The sequence below is a fragment of the Buteo buteo genome, chromosome 5 (assembly GCF_964188355.1).
Source record: "Buteo buteo chromosome 5, bButBut1.hap1.1, whole genome shotgun sequence".
Lineage (NCBI taxonomy): Eukaryota > Metazoa > Chordata > Aves > Accipitriformes > Accipitridae > Buteo > Buteo buteo.
This window is the reverse complement of record NC_134175.1, coordinates 31,420,795-31,434,382: the sequence shown is the minus strand read 5'-3', so window position 1 is coordinate 31,434,382 and position 13,588 is coordinate 31,420,795. Positions and strand designations below refer to the sequence as shown.

The following is a 13,588-nucleotide window of genomic DNA, read 5'->3' as shown; positions in this document are numbered from 1 at the left end:
CACTGCATAATGCAAATGAGACTTGTATGTCTTTGGTCTAATATGCATTTTTTCTCATTATCACTATTTTATTATTCATTCACAGGAGGAGCCATCTCCAACATGTACAGCATAATGGCTGCACGCTACAAGTATTTCCCTGAAGTCAAAACCAAAGGCATGGCTGCAGTCCCTAAACTGATTCTCTTTACCTCGGAACATGTGAGCTTTTAATACACTGCTAATTCTTATTTTATTGATGTATGTTGTGAAGATGTTTCATCATTAAACAACCATTCCATTAAATGTGCCTATGTTTTGCTGCAGAGTCACTACTCAATAAAGAAAGCTGGAGCTGCACTTGGATTTGGAACAGACAATGTGATTTTGATAAAATGCAATGAAAGGTAGGATGAATGCTAAAGTTTTGATATATTAAATGTGTTCATCTGTTAAATTTGTTGTATTGTGCTTAAGGACTGGTTCAGTACAGTGTGTCAAGTTGCTAATGGCCTGTTGAGAAAATCCTATTAAATTATTTCAACTGTAGCTAGTATTTCCATATGCACCCTTTAATTTTCTTTGTCTTTCTGTTTCTACAATAATTACAGAGGCAAAATAATACCAGCTGATTTGGAGGCAAAAATTTTGGAAGCAAAACAAAAGGTTTGTGTTTTTAAAAATCAGTGCTTAAATGCTTGGCTTAGTAAAATTACCTCTTCCTTTGAAGGCTGAGGGTTAACATTAAAAGAGAAGACTATAATGATATAAATGTTATAATAATATTTTCAGCTGCTTAATTATACATTCATGTATTGTTTAGGGAATTATCTATATGTCTTGCTGAGGTTTCCATTTACTGTTTAAAAACAAAGTATTTTAAACTCTTGAACCACATCTGTATTTTATGACTTTTAAAAATAACTTTCTGTTTGGAAATATATGGAAAAAAGTATGAAAACATGAAACTAAACCTACTTTTATCCAAACCTTAAAGTTTAGCCAAGACCGTCAAAAATTCTATTGAAGTCCTAAAAATTCCATAGATTTCAAGTGTGAGACTGCAGGGTTAGTAAATATAGCCACTAAGTTTAATTTTTTTGAGGCACTCATTGTTATTTCTTGAATCAATGCAATGAAAAATCCATTAATTTTCTATAAACCCACCAAAGTTAGAGCAATCAAGATTATTATTTTTTTACTTCTTTACATTTGAGCAGTCCATGAAATTGAAGTTCACATCTATTTCATCTAAATCATAATTGACTCACTTTGATAGTTCCACCTTTATTGCTTTTATTTTGGATTGCTTTGTTCTGCTTTGTTCTGTTTATTAGTAGATAAAGACTAAAAGAACAACTTCAAGCCTTCAAATCACAACTTACAAATCACATTAATTAATTTTCCTTTATGCTGCTGTAAAAGTCTCAACTTTACTTGGCTATTGCTAGTCTTCTACTAGGATGTTTGAATCTCCTCACTGAAAGAGGTTAGACAAAATAATATTCTTTACCTTCTGACTAGTTAATTTTGTGAAGTTACAGTACAATAAAAACAGAGTTTGTTCCTACTATGTATACAATTTGTTAGTTTCTACTGTTGCTTATATGTACCTTTCACATGGAAAGAAAAACATTTTTAGGCTGGAAAATGGGATAGCAACATTTCTAAAATGATTTTCACATATTTTTTTTTTCTGAAAGAGGTTCAATTTTGTATTTAATATTTTTATTTGTATTGTAGGGATACATTCCTCTTTTTGTAAATGCAACTGCAGGCACAACAGTATATGGAGCCTTTGATCCAATACAGGAGATTGCAGATATATGTGAAAAATATAACCTCTGGCTCCATGTAGATGTAAGTAACTAAATGAAGTGCTGTTTTTCAGGCAAAAGAGGATTATTTTTTTTTAACACGTTTTGTCTTGAATTAAAATATTTATTACTAGATCCTAAGTAAATTAAAATATGTTAGGCTTTTCCAAAACAATGAGTCTTCTCTTTTTTCTATCTCTTCCAGGCTGCCTGGGGAGGTGGACTTCTAATGTCCCGAAAGCATCGTCATAAATTGAATGGAATAGAAAGGTACTATACAGTGCTTACTTGTAATACTGTTATTAAAGTGCTTTCATAAGGTACATGACACTTCACATATTAATGAAAAGATGAATTTGCTGCATTAAGGAGTTTAAACACTAAATTAAACAAACGCAAGACATACAGGAAAGGTTCACGCTAGGAAGATTGAAAGAATACTACAGAAGAAAACAGTGAAGTACAGCTGAGTGAAAGGTAAGTTTTCAGCAGATTTGAAGGAGGACAGGGGTATTGGCTGGCAAAAAGGAAGGGAGATTGTTCTATCCATAGCTTTGAAGGGATCATAAGTCTGGGAATGGGTGAAGGAGGATTTGAAGAAAAAACAAAGTCTGAGAGCTAGACAATCTCTGAAATGTAGGGCTTTGAGAATAGCGGTGAGAAATGAGGAATCCAGAGAAGGTGTTTGAGTATGAATACCTATGATGGGAAGCCATGACATGGTGGAAATTTGTAGAGACTCTCTCCTGAAAGATGTTTGCAGTTATTTCCAGAAAATAAAGAGTGTATGTTCTGCCTGAAAAGGAGTGTTCTATAAATGAAAGTTTATAAATATATTTATATGCTTGCTTTTGTATAGCTTATCTATACACACACACATAAATATATACGTGTATACAACAAAGAGAGGAACACATGGTAGAGACTGAATTGGCAGCAATTTTTAGGGGAAAATTTCAGTACCTATAAGGCTGGAAAGGACTATGATAGCGCAGAGCTGGTACAATTCTACTGTGCCAGGCAGAAGACTGAGGGAACTTACAGGGAGGCCAGAAAGAGTCACAGATACTCACCGTGTCTCAGGGCACAGGGACTTATGAGTTGGTGCCACGTGGCGATTACAGGAAACAAGCAGGAAGCTCTTGTAGAGGCCAGAGTGAAGTCTGCAGAAAAGAGTGCATGTGTGCCCCCAAGCACATAACCCAGGTTAGCAAGGTGCCCACTGAGACCAGAAGCCAGCCTTTATTAAATAATTAATTGAACCAAATTTGAAAAGGCAAAGCATTTGTGTTGAAAGTGATAGCAGAGTGAGAGTGGGTCTCTCCCCCTAGCCCTTACAATTCAGACTTAGGAGGAGTCCCGTGTGTAGTCTTTGGCACAGTTGTTCCCATATCCAGTGATGACAAGGCTGTAGTCTGTAGAAGATGCTATGTTTATATCCCCATGGGTGTGTTTGTCTCTAGATTTCCTCTGAAACTGCTCTACCATAAAAGGCTGCCTGTCTGAATAAAAAACAGAAAAGCGATGAAGAACCAGAAACATAAGGTGTTTCCCGTCATCGCAGATACCAGCTTCCAGGGAAGCAAAACAGATTTGAAACAAGCTCTACCCATGTACTCTCAAATTAGGACCAAATTGCTTCCTTGAGTCAACGGTGCTGAATGTGGGCACTGTGTAAAGGCGTAAAATGAGAGCAGTGAGTAAAGCTCTTCCTTAGGGGAAAAAAAAACTTTCCTAGTGGTGGGTATCTCATACAGTAAGTGAAGAGCAAGTACAACATAAAAAATAACGTACAGAAGAACTGGTAGGAAAACCATGTGGACCCTTCTGTCGCAGGGACAGCCGTGTCTGGTGGGGGAGGAGTGCTCTGAATTAGCAGAATCGTATCAGCCCCTGCCCAGTCCAATTTGCTAGTCACTCATGTTACAGCAACACGTCTAATACGAGGTCAGCATTGTAAAGTGGTTTCCTTAAGCTACACAGGTTTGGTCACAGTAGTTTGCACACCTCTTTTGACCTGAGGTCAACCCAGAGGTGCTAATTAAGACCGTAATCTTAAGCAAATACAGAAAGCTGCAGGCCACAAAGCATGATATTATTTCTTTTCTGGTCAGCTGTATGGATCTGCAGACGTGGGATGGGGCCCACGCGTGCTGTGTAGTTGCCCGTCACGGGCCCCAGCTGGGGTCTGTTGTTAACCCTCAGGCCAGACTTGGCCTGCCCGGAGACGTGAGTGTGTAAGGACTGGCACGCTGCCGTGGTGCGGAGCTGGCATTGCCTGTGTGGGATAGCCTCTGGCTGGCTGGCTGTGCAGGGTAGAGTGTGACATCTTCGTGTTAAAATAAACCTAATGCTCCATGTGAAAATGACTTGAAATTGTCTTTGTTTGGAACCCTGAACATTAAATAAATGAGCTCAACTGAAACCACAGCACTCTCAAAAGGAAATGAGCTGTTATATAAATTCCTGTTTCTTGACTAGTCCATCTGAAATACTAGTGAAGTTTTTTTAAAAGGTAATTGCCTCCGAAGTCTGAGCTATATACCTGCAGGTTTGCATTGCCTAAGCAGGAGATTTTAGAAGGGTGGTGAGCTCCCCAGTTAGAGCACAGACTGCGCTGTTCTGGCTGAGGGGTGCTGCGGGCTAACTTAGTGCAGACAGAGGTTAGAATCATATCTGGAATATTTATGGAATTAGTGGTCCTCAGACTGGCGTGAAGGAGTCATTGTGTTGCTCAAAACAGAGGAACTGTGCTTGTGTCTGTGTCCTCTGAGAGCAGGCTGTAGAAGAGAAGGAAAACCTTTGCATTTTCTTTCAATGACATTGTAAGAACACATGCATAGTCTGTGAAATATGATTATACACTTTCCTTCTCTGGAACACACAGTGAATCAAGGGGACATTTGTTAATTAATTACTTAGGGTAAAGAGGTCAATGGATGCGCGATGTTGGCACATTTATTTTGGCGTCATCATTAAACTGTCTAGGATAGTATGTTAATAATACAGAACAGCTCATCTGTTTGGCTAGTAAATTAGGTGATCTTGTGCATCCACCTGTGTTTACACGTAAAAAGTTTTAAGCTTTATGCACAGAATGGTAGGATTGTGACATAGTTTTATAGTTTTTAACAGTCCATGGGTTTGACAAGCTAGTACAGAAAAGGTCTGTTGTGGCTCTAACTGGAAAAGCAGGTAAGTACGAGGAGTGTCTTTTCCTTTGCTTTCAACTTCTGCAGCAGCTGCTCAGTAAAGAACTGTATTGTCCCAGAATTCATGTTATTCCCTTAATTCTCTGACACCCCCCTCTCCCAGTCAGTACCTTGAATTGATATAACCTGTCAAACTGTTTTTGTTAGTTTTATTAGTGCTATTTCTAGAAGTGGAGTCTTCTGGGGATGAAGTTACTGTATCAGCTAATCAGCATAGTCTGACACCAATTAGCTGGTATTAGTAATAATATAAACTAATCAGAAGTCTGACATTGCAATGTTAACGCATGAAAAATTCCTTTCCTGGACAGTATAGCTGGGAAAGATGACACTTGAGACAGTAATAATCTCCATAGTGAAATCATCATGGTCAAAACTCCATACAGTTCTATCTGAAAGCAGAAAACAAAGGTGACTGCTTTAGGTTAAATTTCTGTTTTCCAAACCTATCTGAATGTGTAATTTTTTTGCAGAGCCAACTCAGTCACTTGGAATCCACACAAGATGATGGGAGTGTTGTTACAATGTTCTGCCATTCTTGTCCGGGAGAAGGTCTGCCTTATATTTAATAATAAAGCAGTTAAAAAAAAAAAAAAAAAAAAAAAAAAGCGCAAACATCAAGCCCTAGTTTTTAAGAGGGTAGTGCAAAATCAATTTAATTTCAAAACTTCTTTTGGAAGGAATAATTGTGTGGATTTACATTGTCTTTAGGAAGTTGTTTTTTATCTTTTCTGTTTTGGGGGGGTTTGGGGTTTGGGGTTTTTTTTGTTTGTTAAAGATGCAGACAATATGGGTTAGATCTTTAGTTGTTGAATCTTTGCATATTCTAATAACAACACTAGAGCCATGCTAATATTTCATCTGAGCATCTGCCCCGTTGTTTCTGTGATATACTGAACATGCACTCTTGGTCTTAGTAATTTGTCACAGTCTAAACTGCTTAAATAAAAAGCAACTTTTTTACATTGCATAGTTGTTTAAAAGTTTCTCAGTTCTGTTGAAAAGAAAACATGCTGCTTTTATTATGACTCCATGTATATTTTTAGGGGTTTCTTCTAGATACTTCATTGTCATCAATGAAAGTAAGACCAGTGTCTTAATTCTTTTAAGCAATATGTATTTTCCTTAGATGACAAAAAAGTCATATCATCTGTGGATAGGACTAATTTTGTTGTCTACTAATTTCTGGCATGTCAATTGCTGCTAGAAGAGGTTAGTTGAAGAAGTGGTCCCTATGCATAGAACTGGGATGAAGGAGTTGTGGATTCCAGCCCTAGGTCTGTCATTGCTCTTCCAGGTGACCCATCTCTAACCTGAGGACTGCAGCATTTATTTCCTTTTATAAAACACTTTGACATCCATTGGAGGGAAGCACTAGCCATTATTTAGTGGCATACATGCTTATCATGCTAACTATTGCAGGATTTTGGCAACATTTTTTATTCCCTATATGAGAACTTTGATAGGTGGTTTTGTATTTATCAGATACACCAGTGTCTTTGAGCTCCTTCAAAGAACCACTAATAAACTCTAAAGGAGGTGCAGACTGTTTTAGAAATGTCACATGTCTAAGAATTCTGTGTAACATACAGGAATTTGCTCCCCTCTGTGTTTCCTTCAGAGATATTTACCAGGAATCCATAGGTTTCTGTTGGTCTGAGGACCATATTTATTTGTGAGCAAAAAATGTCTGGTTTAGGTTATTTGTACTTACATTTATCACTAATGTTAAGTGTCATAAAGCTGGACAATATATAAAGTTGAAGCCTTCAATTACTTTTTTTTTTCTTCATTTTCTGTAGCTATCTGCTGCACTGAGAGACCACAGCTTTATTCTAGTGCGTAATTTACACATCAAAAATTTAAGTCCTAAGAACGTAGCCTTAAAAGTGAAGTGGACAAAGTTAGTATCAAAAACTAAGAATCCAAATTAATCTGAGAATGTTTTTTCAGATGTGGGTGTGTGGGTGTGTAAAACCATATGGCTACTCAGGGACTTCTAAGAGAGAACCACCTTAGGTTATGAAATTATTTTTGTGGCTCAGGTTTACAAAACAAGGTCAGTATTTTATAATTTGGCCCATTAAAGAACAATTCTTCTGTATATATTTGAAATAATTTTTTTAAAATATATTATCAATGCATACAGTTTCATATGCACATATGCCATATAAGTACATGTTTTTCACTACAGGGTATACTTCAAGGCTGCAATCAAATGTGTGCAGGCTATCTCTTCCAGCAAGACAAACAATATGATGTATCCTATGACACTGGAGATAAGGCAATACAATGTGGTCGACATGTGGACATTTTCAAATTCTGGTTGATGTGGAAGGCAAAGGTAAATAATAAAAGTTCAGCTCAAAAATCAGAAATTTATATATTTAATTTTAAGTCTTATGTAACGGAACACTTTTTTAAACATAAATATTTGTATAATTACAATCTCTAAACACACAGGTATCTGAGTATCAAGTCAGAAAAGAGCCATGTGAATTGTAGAACAATGTTAGCCATCAATAAATTCAGCTGGAAATTAGAAGAAATGTTTAAGTCACTAGATGAGTCCTGTGGTAAAACCAGTGAGACCAAAATGGTCTTTTTTTGTGATTTTATACACTTCCATATGTATTTTATGACAGATCACTTGTAGTAGCAGCAGAGTAGACTTGATGACTTACAAGGGTCCTTTGAGCATCATGTTTCAATGCATAGATTTTATAAGCAACTTTGAAAACAAAGCCTTTTACTTAAGAAGCTTTGCCCAACTGGTGATTTAACAGTTGATTCCCTGGTACTACTGTGGTATACTTGGATGGCTGAATTTAAGCATGGGCTTATGTACAGGCTTACATGTTCACAAGATGAGGGTCCATGTAGTCAAGAAAACACATTTCATTTTTATTTCTTTATCTGCAGACATCATATGACTATTCTTCTTGTTCTTCTGCTGACAAAATGGGAATTAAGTTGGTTAACCTGTTCACAGTCTAATCTTTTTTATAAAACTGAGATTAATTCTAACAGCAAAATGTACAATCATAAAACAGTTTTCACTTTGGGTAAGAGCTAGACAGCAATAGTAAATAACCTGTGATGATAAAATGTTTTTGTGCAGATTTCCTCAATATTGAAGATGGAGGGAAGAAAGTAACAGAACTTTAGATATACAGTTGCTGTTAAACACATTGTAGAATTGCCATTGTTTATTTTAAAAAGTACTTCAGAAAAAGAAATGCAACACTTCAACACAAAATACTTATAACAATTACTTTAGTAATCAGCATAGATTTGATTACCAGGCTAAGTACATTTCAGTTCAGTCTCAGTTCTTCCTCCAAAATAAATCATTTTGGTACTGTAATCCAGTAACATGAAACTGCTTATGACACATTAGAATCGGACTGTGGCTAGCAACTTTGAAGCGTGTTGTTTATGGTTCTAATTACCAAGTGCTGACTACAGACACCATCAAAGCATGGACTGAACATTTTTCTAAATGCCAGCTGAACACATTTTGTTAAAACTAGCATGCTGATTCTACCTCTGCTGTTATATTCACCTGTTAAACTGACCTCACTAAAGAAGTAGAGCACTTCACAATAAAGAAAAAAAATACAGTGGAAACCATGATGGATATAGGTCATATTTAAAATTCAGAAGTAGGATTTTTGTGGATGTAATTCTTTAAAAATAATATAGATTAAAATTGCTAAGTTGATCTGTATATTTGGAATTTAAATTTCCCTAGAAACTAGTTACTTTGGATTTTTGTTTGGTCTTGAGACAGATTCAGATTTCTTGGGCTCGAGTTCTCTGAGATATTAGATAGAATCTGCTTCTAGCAGATTGTGTGATTATATTACAAAGATGTTAAGAAAACAAAATATTATGAGCTATGGACATTTTTCCTTCAGCATTAGCCACCATGAGAGATCATACTCTTGTCCTCACAGTAGAAATACACCGCCTAGGTCCAGAAGCATTCTTGTGACTTTACCTTCAGTCATTTTATTCAGTACAAAAAACTTACCCCAAATATGCAATAATTTAAGAGTGTACTTGTCTGTCATCTTCATTCATGTACAAAGTGTGGTGGTTTTTTTTCTTAAAGTACAACTTTTTGGTTTTTCTTATTTATTATCAACATTGATCTAAGTTTTCTGGGATTATGATCTTTCAAAACAAATCAGATATGACAAAAGATCAGTGAGTGGGCAAATGACTTTTAGCAAACACTGCAAGCTTTTACTTGCTGACTTTTTTAAATGCAAATTTCTAGCAAACTGTTCAGAGGAAATAAATTACTTCCCAACTCCTTACCCTTCACCCTTACCAACTGAGTTTCCATTCCATGTTCCTAGTCTTTCAGCAGTAGCTGGGAAGCCAAGACGTAATATTCATAATATTTTTGGAAACTGAAAAAAAAAAGGAGCTAAAAATAATCTATTAAAATATAAAAATCCCTTGTTATTTTCATAATAAATTCTCTTAAAATGAGACCAAAACCAAACAGTGATTACAGTTCGCCACATTTAGCCACTTTTGTAGTGTTGATTATCTTTACTTTTAAATTACAAGAAGTAATACTGCTAAATGTTTTCTGACTGAAAACATTTAAGGGTGAAGCCTATCGGAAAAGATGATGGCATTGGAGGAGGGAAAAATGACCGTACAATTAATACTTTCTTTTTAAAACAGGGTACAGTAGGATTTGAAAATCAGATCAACAAATGCCTGGAGCTGGCAGAATATCTCTACACTAAAATCAAAAACAGAGAAGAATTTGAGATGGTTTTTGAAGGGGAGGTAAGTTTTCTTTCATGTAACCTGTGTGTAGGAGCCAAATCTGTATGGAATTTTGAAAACAGTCTTCATACTTCTTACAGTTCTGCAAGCCAGCTATGCAAAACTGCTCTTATTTTCTGGAGAACTACGTGACTATTGGCATCTGGGCAGTTTTTTGGCCAAAACCCATGTGGTTTTGTACCATAAATGTCTGATTTGTCCCCTCTCCTTCTCTTCTGCAGAGGACTTCCCAGTTTAGGGCATGAAGACAACATTAATACAAGCTACTCATGCTGAGATTCCACTTTATAACATACGTAACTGAGCATCTGCTATTTTTGCTGTATGTTCTGTTGCTAGTGCCACAGCATAAGCTCTTGGTTGATAAAATAACAAATATACTTTGTATCTCCATTTACTGTGAAAAGGAAAATTTGGTTGCGCTTGCTGCAATCCTGGAAAACAGTTCCTCGTAAAACTGCGTGTAGGTGAAAAGCAGCTGCACTTCATTAGCACCCTAAAACATTGTAAATAGGACAATGTATAGAGAATCTAAACCAGCAGGTGCAACGAGCAGTACTGTAATCTGTTTATTTTGTTTTAACATGCAGAACTAGGAAAGTTAATACTATATTTTGTCTTTCATGTCTATGTTAAAATATGCTACTGATTAGCCTTTAGTGTGTGAGTGATCTGTATTATTTTGTTTACTGATGTATGTGTTTGGTTCTTTTTGCAGCCAGAGCATACAAATGTATGTTTTTGGTATATTCCACCAAGTCTCAGGGGCATGCCAGACTGTGATGAGAGAAGAGAAAAGTTACACAGGGTATGTGGCTTTTGTTAAATGCTAAAATATAGTCTACTCTTTCAACCCAAAGTATTCTGTTTATTAAAAATAACATATCTGTGTGTTGACGCATGTTCCAAATTCTGGGATGTCAGTTCTCCAATTGCTTGTTATGACCTTGATATTTGTTCACCTTGATATTTGTTCACCTTTGTCTCCTATTTATACTGAGGTTGAAGTCGTGTTTCCCCTGTAGAACTAGATACAGGACATACTCAGTTATTCTTTGTTTTGTATCTCTTCTCTGCTCCCAAAAGTGTTATGAATCTTTAAAAAGTAGCTAGGCATAAAGATGTCCCAGTCCTGTTTGAGTAGGACAGCATATCAGCAAGAGAAATGAAAAAGTAATTACTTGAAAATGCTGGGACAGGTAAAGGAAATGGAAACATGTAAGTCCTTGTCAGGTCTTTATTTTGATTTTAAATGTGCTTGGTTAACCATGCATTAACGCATTTCAGTGAAAATGAATACCCTTTGGAGGACTTTGGGATGAATTTATTTGAAGAAATGATAGAGGGAAGAGAAGGCATTGTAGAGGCACCACCAAGAAAAGTATTGGGTTACTTAGGACTTGAGGGAAGTGAAATACATTAGTTTTGTAGTAGCATTGTAGGCAGACAGAAGTGGAATGAAATAGATTCAGGGGACAAAAGAATGATTTTATAGTTGTCAAAATGAATTGCCTTTTTTTTTTTTTTTTTTTTAATTTGGGAAGGGAGAAGAATGGGCAAACTTGGGAGGTTTTGTAGAGGATTTTATGTCTGCATCACACTGGGGAAAGAGAACAGAAGAGAATAGAAATTCCTGGGTCAACCGAGTGACATGTTAGATAAAGAAATTACCAGAAAAGAGAGAAAAGAGGAAGATAGATAAGACTGGAAAGAAGGATGAAGTGTTTGACTTGTCACTGTTAAATGTTAGAGGACATTATAAAGCATCCTGCAAAACAGTAGAAGAGCCAGTCATCTGACCTTGGCTGGCAGAGAGCAGAGCAGGAGAAAGATAGTCTGGATGGAAAAACTGGGCTCAGTCAATACCAAATATTAAGATTGTCAGAACATTACTCCTTGTAAATTAAAGTGAGGAAGTGAGATTGCGGTAAATGCACAGTACTGCAAAACTACTGGAAGGTTTCCATGGCTTATGGTAACAGAAAATACTGTTTATGACATAGATCTTGTTGAAAAATTTCCATTGTTGTTGTTCTCCCCACCTCCACGCCTAGAAAATGACTTTGATAATACATAATGCTCTCATGGAAAACATCCGTTACCCTCAAAAAGGTGGTTCTGGAGTAGGTTTTCATAAAAAGAAAACACTTCTTCATGACAAAGTCTTCAGCATAAAGAAATGACATGTACACTTAATACATTTAATATATAGAATTATTATGTAGTGAATACTCTAGGATGCTCTTAGTCTATTAATCAAAAAGATAGATATTGTTGTCAATTTTCCTTTAAATAGTCAGTCCTACATACTTTGTTTTTCAAGCTTTTTCTCTTACAGATCTTTTTATAAAAACTAGTGCCTTTCTGATCTGTCCATATATTTTTTCCAAATTAAGAAATGTTGTGACAGACAAAGAAAGGACAAATCTTTTTAATTACTCTTCTCTCCCTCTCTCTCTTTTTTCTTTTCTTTTTTTTTTTAAATGATAAAGGTGGCACCGAAAATCAAAGCACTGATGATGGAGTCAGGTACTACCATGGTTGGATATCAGCCTCAGGGCGATAAAGTCAACTTCTTCCGAATGGTCATCTCAAACCCAGCAGCAACTAAGTCTGACATTGACTTCCTCATTGAGGAAATAGAAAGATTGGGGCAGGAGCTGTAGTACAGTGGTTGAATTATTTATTTCTCCAAGTCACTGTTTTCCAGCACTGGCTATTTTTTTAACCCAGTTCTGTAGAACATGTTTTAAGGAAATTCTCTAAGTTCTGATCTCCTAAGACATTCTTAAACAAAACGACTATAGGCTACTGAAACATATGTGTATTGGTAGATCATATTACTGAGGGAAAATGTATTATCTTGAAGTTGAAGTACTATTGACTCTTACATTGGTCTTGTTTATTGTAGTCAGCAGGAAATTAATAAGTACTAAAATAGCAAATTAAGAACTCTGCACAGTATATATGTACAGTATAAATAAATATATATAATTATATATATATACATACATATATATATAAAAAGTGGTTATAAACTTAGATCTAAGCCACAGCATGTTTTCCACTTTAAGAGAATTAACTTTTCCTTCAACAACTAATGATGTGGATAATGTGCTACAAATTTTTCTGCCAGATAAAAATAGACATATAGAAACATTTCTAAAATGTAGATTCTTAGGAGCTAAAGAAAATGTATAACAGTATTAAATCTTATTGTTGGTGCTTCTCTCACGTACAAAACAGCAATCTCTAACAGCACCTTTGAGTAAAATAGTTGTATTTCCCCTTTAGTGTCACATCAGGGGATAATAGTAGCAGAGTCATTGTAACAGGTATATTATGGCTGTATTTTTAGAGGTTAATTTGTGTAGATTGTGTATATTATTGTTAAATGACTTTGTGTAAAAGGATTTAAATGTAATAGTTTTACAGCAAGATAACTGTTGAATTGTAGGTATATGAAATATTTGCTTATTTATATGCAGAGATTTACCATGCTGAAGAGTTGTCTTGTATTTTCTTCCATTTGTAATGTATCCTATTTATATATTATTGAAGTTCTAAATAATGTTTATGGTATTTTAGTGTCTTTGTGAGCCAAAGAAAAAATACAAAAATATTAGTTCACACTTTGATTTAAATCCTAGTGCCCTTAAAATTATAACTTACAGATAATTTTACTGAATATAAGGAATTCTAACATTGTGTATAGACTGTCAAATGATGAGATCCCTTTAATCTATTAGAATTTTCAGTTTTATTTAT

At 35.5% G+C, this 13,588-nt stretch overlaps 1 protein-coding gene across 1 annotated transcript in view; it reads left to right on the top strand.

The window, feature by feature from the left end:
• Positions 1 to 12,486, top strand: part of GAD1 (glutamate decarboxylase 1) — a 29,698-nt gene extending 17,212 nt beyond the window's left edge. Inside the window, exons 7-16 of the mRNA XM_075029307.1 lie at positions 86 to 201; positions 307 to 386; positions 591 to 645; positions 1,723 to 1,839; positions 2,002 to 2,066; positions 5,482 to 5,560; positions 7,203 to 7,352; positions 9,713 to 9,820; positions 10,539 to 10,628; positions 12,313 to 12,486. Of these exons, the coding sequence (XP_074885408.1) occupies positions 86 to 201; positions 307 to 386; positions 591 to 645; positions 1,723 to 1,839; positions 2,002 to 2,066; positions 5,482 to 5,560; positions 7,203 to 7,352; positions 9,713 to 9,820; positions 10,539 to 10,628; positions 12,313 to 12,486 (1,034 nt within the window). The remainder of the gene's footprint in view (positions 1 to 85; positions 202 to 306; positions 387 to 590; positions 646 to 1,722; positions 1,840 to 2,001; positions 2,067 to 5,481; positions 5,561 to 7,202; positions 7,353 to 9,712; positions 9,821 to 10,538; positions 10,629 to 12,312) is intronic.
• The last annotated feature ends 1,102 nt before the right edge of the window (positions 12,487 to 13,588 follow it).